Source organism: Phoxinus phoxinus (assembly GCF_949152265.1).
Source record: "Phoxinus phoxinus genome assembly, chromosome: 7".
Lineage (NCBI taxonomy): Eukaryota > Metazoa > Chordata > Actinopteri > Cypriniformes > Leuciscidae > Phoxinus > Phoxinus phoxinus.
This window is the reverse complement of record NC_136882.1, coordinates 3,251,455-3,259,826: the sequence shown is the minus strand read 5'-3', so window position 1 is coordinate 3,259,826 and position 8,372 is coordinate 3,251,455. Positions and strand designations below refer to the sequence as shown.

General features: G+C 39.5%; 1 protein-coding gene across 1 annotated transcript; it reads left to right on the top strand.

Moving 5' to 3' along the window:
• Positions 1-4,312: 4,312 nt before the first annotated feature.
• On the top strand, positions 4,313-8,136 carry LOC307001949 (uncharacterized protein). The gene is made up of 5 exons (XM_079619051.1): positions 4,313-4,885; positions 4,968-5,285; positions 5,424-5,551; positions 5,649-5,755; positions 5,837-8,136. Exons 1-5 carry the CDS (start codon positions 4,738-4,740, stop codon positions 5,967-5,969), a joined length of 834 nt encoding a protein of 277 aa, XP_079475177.1. The 5' UTR covers positions 4,313-4,737; the 3' UTR covers positions 5,970-8,136.
• Positions 8,137-8,372: the final 236 nt, after the last annotated feature.

The window sequence follows — 8,372 nt, the reverse complement described above, 5'->3', positions numbered from 1 at the left end:
GAACTAATGATGAGTTAAGACATGTACTAATGAGGAACTAACCTTAACTACAACATGAGTCATATGAATTCCTGCATGAATATACCATCTTAACTACACGTTAGTACATGCTTGTTAATTAATGTATTAATTAACATTTCGTGGTAAACTAAATCAAACATGCTCTAGATTAGAAGAAAGATGTATTAAAAGGGCACAATGTAAAATTGTTCATAAATTTGACACCAGCAACTGTCACAAACATCAGTGAATGACACTAGATGTCTTGCAATATTTACATGTAACCTTATCATTGAACACACAATGATGCATTCATCATTAAAAACAATTTAATCTCATTCCATTTTAAGTGATTCCACTTCTGCCATCAAGAGTGAAATACCTACACTAACATATTCAACAGATGCAATTTTCACAATTAAAATCAGTGTTAGCATGTATTTACTTACCTAACTCTGGGGGATACGGTGAATAAGTTATAGTCCCAAAAATCGGCGTGTTCCTTTAAATCTGTTGTTGTGTTTTATGTAAAGTAAAATACAGGTAAACTTAAGCCTCTTGATTTAAGGTGAACAACTGTTTAAAAGGCCTTAATTTAAGGTGAACTGCTGTTTATGTAGTCATATAGATTAAAATACTCTTATGTATTGTTGGTTCTTTTTTACAGTCTATCTATGGTTGGTTCACATTTATTAAAGGGTTAGTTTACCCAAAAAATAAAAATAATGTCATTAATGACTCACCCTCATGTCGTTCTCAGCCCGTAAGACCTCCGTTCATCTTCGGAACACAGTTTAAGATATTTTAGATTTAGTCCGAGAGATTTCTGTCCCTCCATTGAAGCTGTATATACAGTATACGGTCCATGTCCATAAAGGTAATATAAACATCATCAAAGTAGTCCATGTGACATCAGTGGGTTAGTTAGAAGTTTTTGAAGCATCGAAAATACTTTTTGGTCCAAAAATAACACAAAATAAGACTTGATTCAGCATTGTATTTGTCACAGGTCGAGGTGGGCCAAGCCAGACTGCACCCACCCCTAGACCAGGATCACCCTGAGGAGCGTGTCAAAGGAGGAGGCAGGAGGCAGGAATAAAAAGAATGACAGGCTTTATTAAATATAAAAACAATTTGAAAATCCTAATCTAAAATTCCTCTTCCTTCCTCTTCCCAGGAATCCAAGGCAAGTGGGGGGTCAGGCTCACTTCCTTCTGGCGCTGGTGCCAACTCGCAGTGGTAGGTACTGAACAGGTGGGTGTCGCAGGTGAGTAATTGAGTCAAGCTTACTTCCTTCTGGCGCTGGTGCCAACTCACAGTGGTAGATACTGAACAGGTGGGTATCACAGGTGAGTGGGGGGTCAGGCTTACTTCCTTCTGGCACTGGTGCCAACTCCCAGTGGTAGGTACTAAACAGGTGGGTATCGCAGGTAAGTAAATGAGTCAGGCTTACTTCATTCTGGCTCTGGTGCCAACTCACTGAACAGGTGAGTATCACAGGTGAGTATCGCAGGGGAGTAGGTGGATCAGGGCTCACAGGAGTTGTAAAGGGTGGGCACTTCGCACCATACAGGTGGGTTTCAGGGCTACAGCAGACTCAAGTCGCAAGCGGAGCGGGGCTTTGGCTGGCACAGACAGAATCAACACTTCAAATAGAGGTGAATAGCTCTCACATGGGTGGCAGGAGACAGAGTCAATAGCTGAACAGGCCTTTCACTGGGACAGACAGCATTCAAACTTCAAGCAGAGGTAAACAGTTCTCACGTGTGTTGCAGGGGACAAAGTCACAAGCTGAGCGGGCGTTCACTGGAACAGACGGAGTCAACGCTTCAAATAGAGGTGAACAGCTCTCACGTTGGTGGTAGGAGACAGAGTCATAAGCTGAGCAGGGCTTTCACTGGGGCAGACAGCACACAAACTTCAAGCAGAGGTAAACAGTTCTCACGTGTGTTGCAGGGGACAAAGTCACAAGCTGAGCGACGTTCGCTGGAACAGACGGAATCAACACTTCAAATAGAGGTGAACAGCTCTCACATTGGTGGTAGGAGACAGAGTCATAAGCTGAGCAGGGCTTTCACTGGAGCAGACAGCACACAAACTTCAAGCAGAGGTAAACAGTTCTCACGTGTGTTGCAGGGGACAAGGTCACAAGCTGAGCGACGTTCACTGGAACAGACGGAATCAACACTTCGAATAGAGGTGAACAGCTCTCACAGGGGTGGCAGGAGACAAAGTCATAAGCTGAGCAGGGCTCTCACTGGGACAGACAGCATAAACTTCAAGCAGAGGTAAACAGTTCTCACGTGTAGTGTGCACACGGGGGCTTTTCCTTCTGACATCCAACAGGTGACTGCAATCGATCTTGCTAGACTCTTATGATGGACGGTAGACCAGCATAACACATGGGGAGTGCACGGCGATAAAGGTCTCGATCTGAAGAGCCGATGATAGTCAGAGTTGGGACAGATGCGGTGAATAATTTCCTCACCACTACAAGCGGCTTCACTTCGCTGGTTTCAATGGACGAGGGGGAGGCTAGAGATCGACAAGGAATCAGTCTATTTCACTCAGTGCGATGTATACAACGTGATCCAAGCACTTCAAACCAGTATCCAATTTAGTGTAGAAAACATGCGTTTATGAGATTCAATTTGTCAATCACTCATCTCACTCTTTCCCAGTCCAGACGACGAATTCCACTCTTCAAAACTGCCCTCGGATCCCACAAGCAACACTCCGCTTCTTTCACGATGGTCCTTCAGCTGCAACACTCCACAAACATTTCCCAACAGGAGAGAACCACACCAGATCGCCGGGGGAAGACAAAGAAACAACCACACAACGCGGAGGGAGAACACACAGCCTTCTCTTTCTCTTGTGTTTTATCCTCTCCAAACACTGGCGCCACCTCAATCAGGCACTCAAAGTGAAGTCCCCGCACCTGTTGCCAATCTGCCATTTAGTTGTCATGACGACAGACACACACACAAGCCCGGGGACAGTGTTACACTAAAAGTGTCCCGGCGGGAACACTTCTCTGATGGGATTAGTTCCGGGGATTATTTGTCACCCCGTGACATATTCTCTCCCGGGTCTGTTGTGAATCTGCGTTCAGGACTCCGCAGTGACGCTGCTGACGGAAGACGTTGATGACGTGTTATCTGGTGCGCCCGAGCTTCGTTTACCGTCTGAGGGAGACGCACGCTATATTCAAGCTATTCTACATTGTTTGCGTGGATATCATTTTTTTAATGGTGCGTAAATGTGCATGTCGCGGATGAGACACTTTTACAGCGTGCGTTTCCCTCAGTCTATAAATGAAGCTCGGGCGCACCGGATAACACGTCATCAGCGTCTTACGCCATCAGCGTAACTGTGAAGGATTGACAACAGACCCGGGAGAGAATACAATGCGTAATAAAGTCTTATTTTGTGTTATTTTTGGACCAAAAAGTATTTTCGATGCTTCAAAAACTTCTAACTAACCCACTGATGTCACATGGACTACTGTGATGATGTTTTTATTAACTTTATGGACATGGACCGTATACTGTATATACAGCTTCAATGGACGGACAGAAAGCTCTCGGACTAAATCTAAAATATCTTAAACTGTTCCGAAGATGAACGGAGGTCTTACGGGCTTAGAACGACATGAGGGTGAGTCATTAATGACATTATTTTCATTTTTGGGTGAACTAACCCTTTAAGTACAAATAAATCGTTTTTACTGAGAATTTTTTTTTTTTTGTCAATAGTCATCAAAGAGGTGTGTTTTAGCCCCCCAACTGGATATCACATGATCTTGACCACAGGCGTTGAGTCTGCTGAAAGCAAAAGCTCAAAAGCAGAAGTTCAGAGCATGCAATCCACTTGAAGAAACAACTTCTAATAATCTCACATCTAACTCCGGCACAGTGTTGTTTTTGGCAGCCCTTTTAGTTTTAGTCTTAGTCTTTTTGACGAAAATGCTTTTTAGTTTTAGTCACATTTTAGTCACTTATAAACTTGATAGTTTTAGTCAAGTTTTAGTCGACGAAAACACAAAAAGGTTTTAGTCAATTTTAGTAAAAAAAAAAGAAAGAAAAAAAAGTAGTCTTTAATAAATTAATTTAGGTTAAAAAGTATTGGAAATGGGCTTAGGTTTGACAGGTTGCAGCAAGTTGCAATTCATAAAACAACAGTTAACCTTAAAACCTTTGCATAATAAACTAGACTTTCTGAATAATTCGATTGGTTGGGTCCTTACATGCGCTTCGTGAGGCACACTAGCACACACACGCACACTAGCACACACACGCAAGGTCTCGCTCCCTTTCTCTGGCTGTGCGCGCGCTACACATGCGCGCTCTTGCTCGCTCTATCTAGATTCCGAGAGATTCAGATTTGCGGGCAATTCTGAAATTATCGTACATTATGGGATTTTTTTCATTATTGATCGTACATCGTACAACAACGATTAGAATGCGGCATTGCTGATACTTTTTTTTAGCTCAAAACAGACCGATTTCACGCAAAATAGGCAGAAATTACATTGTGAACGTCAGACTTATTAATCATTTTCGTTCCATCTCGTCTCGTCAACGAAAACTCGAAAACGTCTCGTCATGTTTTAGTCACCTTAGAGCCATTTTTAGCTAGTCATCGTAACGTTATCGTCATAAAAAAAAGGTGCGTCAACGAAATAATTGCGTTATCGTCATCGTTGACGAAAACAACAAGTCCGGCAGACTGAATATGTCTTATGGCAATATGAACATTCCCAGGAAAGATGGCATGGACAGAAAAGATGAAGAAGAGATGAATATATATGCTAATGCGGATCCTATAAAAGGTTCTGATGTCAAGACAGAAACAGAGAACTCACAAACACCTCAACACACAGGTACTGAGATTCATTTCATTATAACACACACATTTGAGTCACATGAGCAATTAGCAATGATCTTCATATCTGTGGTGTTCAGGGAGTGATACTGTGAGGAACAGAAGCTCCAGAGCAGCTCTCGTGTGTTTGGTTCTGCTGTGTGTTGTTCTGCTGACCGCGGTCATAGTGCTGTGTGTCCACATCAAGACAGAGAGCACAAACTACACTGAAGAGACCAAGCTACTGCTACTGACCAAGATCTTCAACCTCACAGAAGCGAGAGATGAGCTACTTACCAGGAACATGCAATTGACAAAAGAGAGGGATGGATTTTCATCAATTAACCTTGAGCTGATTAAACACAGAGACCAGTTAAACATGGAGAAAAATGAACTGTCAGAAAGTCTTCGTGTAAAGGGTAATCATAAAGTATATTAAAAACTTTCATTTTTACAGGATACATTACTAATTATTTAGGTGAAACCGGTTAAAAATAAGTTTGTAGGTCCGTGTGATGGGAATCAAGTGCTTAAACCTAAACTGGTTGTGTTTACAGACAGATGGATTTACTATAATTCCAGTCTTTACTTCCTTTCCTCTGAGAAGAAGAGCTGGACTGAGAGCAGAAGATACTGTACAGAGAGAGGAGCCGATCTGATCATCATAAACAACACAGAAGAACAAGTGAGTCAACTCGTTTTCTGACTGGATGACAGTTTATAGGAAGAAAATTGTTAATTCTCTTTAAGATCTAAATGTGTTATTGTTTCATTTTTTTCAGGGTTTTGTAAGGAAAATATCTTCTGATGTTAACGTCTGGGTTGGTGTGACTGACCGTGATGTGGAGGGCACATGGAAATGGGTTGATGGCAGCACACTGAACTCCGGGTGAGAAATCACTGAATTAAACTGATTATTGTCTAAGAAATGATTATCACACAGAAAGCAAATGTTGATCTTTAATTTCAGGTTCTGGTCGTCTGGAGAGCCAAATAGTGCAGTTGGAGATGAAGATTGTGCTTTAAATCGTGGGCCAGGATTGGCTGATTATCCATGTAATGATGCTTTTCAGTGGATCTGTGAGGAGGCCATTTTAAAATAAGTTCAATTAAATTCAATTCAAGTTTATTTGTATAGCGCTTTTCACAATACACATTGTTTCAAAGCAGCTTTACAGAAAATGCATTTCAAAAATATACATACAAAAATACAGTTAGTTAATCATGAAATTTAGGGCATAACATATCACAATAAGTCAATTGATAAACTGCATAAAGGTATTTTTTCCCCTAATGAAAACTTTTTGTAAGGGAATTTAAATTATCAGGACACTCAACAAATATATTTTTGATCAGCTTTCAGTTCAAAATCACTATGATTGATGGTTGGCACTTAATGCTTATTGTTTTGCACGCAGTATAGCATAACTTTAGGAGAGAGTGTATATACCTGATTACTTATTCGGTAACACTTTACAATAACAGTACATGAATAAGCATGTACTAATACCTGAATTAATAATTACTTTACTATGAACTAATGATGAGTTAAGACATGTACTAATGAGGAACTAACCTTAACTACAACATGAGTCATATGAATTCCTGCATGAATATACCATCCTAACTACACGTTAGTACATGCTTGTTAATTAATGTATTAATTAACATTTCGTGGTAAACTAAATCAAACATGCTCTAGATTAGAAGAAAGATGTATTAAAAGGGCACAATGTAAAATTGTTCATAAATTTGACACCAGCAACTGTCACAAACATCAGTGAATGACACTAGATGTCTTGCAATATTTACATGTAACCTTATCATTGAACACACAATGATGCATTCATCATTAAAAACAATTTAATCTCATTCCATTTTAAGTGATTCCACTTCTGCCATCAAGAGTGAAATACCTACACTAACATATTCAACAGATGCAATTTTCACAATTAAAATCAGTGTTAGCATGTATTGACTTACCTAACTCTGGGGGATACGGTGAATAAGTTAAAGTCCCAAAAATCGGCGTGTTCCTTTAAATCTGTTGTTGTGTTTTATGTAAAGTAAAATACAGGTAAACTTAAGCCTCTTGATTTAAGGTGAACAACTGTTTAAAAGCCTTTATGTAGTCATATAGATTAATCGTATGTATTGTTGTTCATATGTGTTATTGTTATTATGTATTGTTGGTTCTTTTTTACAGTCTATCTATGGTTGGTTCACATTTATTAAGTATAGATGTCTGTTATCATCACTTAAACATGCGTATACTGGCGGTTGACTCTAGGGGGCAGTGCCCCGGGCATTTAACTTGTTCACATGAAGTCACACTGCCAACTATATTTCAACACTGTGATAGAGAAACTAACTGATTGTTGTCTTTGTTGAAATTTCCAGGTAAGAAAAGTGATGTGACATCATAACTGGTGTATAAGTAAATTCGATGTTTTAGTTTGATGCATTTGTTTCATGGAATTGATAAGAATGACCGCGTCGACGCACCCGCGGCTGGATTGCGGCCGCGCTGGCGGATGTGTTCGCCTGCGCTGATGTCCGCGGCGCGATGTCGGATGTCGTGCGGGAGATCATCGCGGCTTTACAAAGTTTAAATGAGATTAATTCCGTTTCAGTGCACTCCATGTTTTAGTAAAGAGAGTTTACAGTTATAACGTTAAATTGCTAATTAAAGTGCTTGAATGTTAATCGAGCTCTATAAGCTTAGTAGCCTACTGAAATGTTAATGTCAGTAATGTTTCATTTGGTGGAATAGGCCTACACGGTTTTAATTTTCTGTGACCATACTGTATAACAGATAAATGTGTAATGAGTTTATGAAAAGAGAGTTTTTCACTTGTTCACATGAAGAAGTCACACTGTGCCAACTATTTCAACACTGTGATAGAGAAACTAACTGATTGTTGTCTTTTGTTGAAATTTGCAGATTTTACAGTGTGTGACAGCAATACAAATTATATGTGCCACCAGAAAACAGCCTATTCTGTGTGTGCAATATTTAAAATACCTTGATTTAAGGTGAACTGCTGTTTAAAAGACTGTTAAATAAAGTGCATTTTACCTTTTTTTTTTTTTTTTACATGCGGGTGAATACATATTCAAACATTATCTTGGATAATATACTGGTGCAAACTAAGAATCACCTTCCTTGATGTTATTTGGTATTGTAGATAATAACTTATGACTGCTTGATTGTACACATTATTACTAATTCATCATTAATTACTTATAAAGTAACATGACTTGTTAATGTATCATATTGTCATGACTTTACTTGGGGGGGCACATCATTACTAACTCATCATTAATTACTTATAAAGTAACATGAATTCATGACTTATGTAATTTCTTGTCTTGACCCTCCAAAAGTACATCTTTAAAAAGTTATCAATTACACATGTTCTTTACCAACCCGATCTCACCAAATGCGTCTGTATAGCACGCAGTGTGTTTATCGTGTAATATATACGCGAAAATGAGTTTTTACG

Bases quoted from the DNA above. Each gene is read 5' to 3' on its own strand.
- LOC307001949 (XM_079619051.1), top strand. From the start codon at position 4,738: ATGTCTTATGGCAATATGAACATTCCCAGGAAAGATGGCATGGACAGA. The intron at 4,886-4,967 runs GTACTGAGATTC...TGTGGTGTTCAG, and splicing joins ACAAACACCTCAACACACAG to GGAGTGATACTGTGAGGAAC. The intron at 5,552-5,648 runs GTGAGTCAACTC...CATTTTTTTCAG, and splicing joins TAAACAACACAGAAGAACAA to GGTTTTGTAAGGAAAATATC.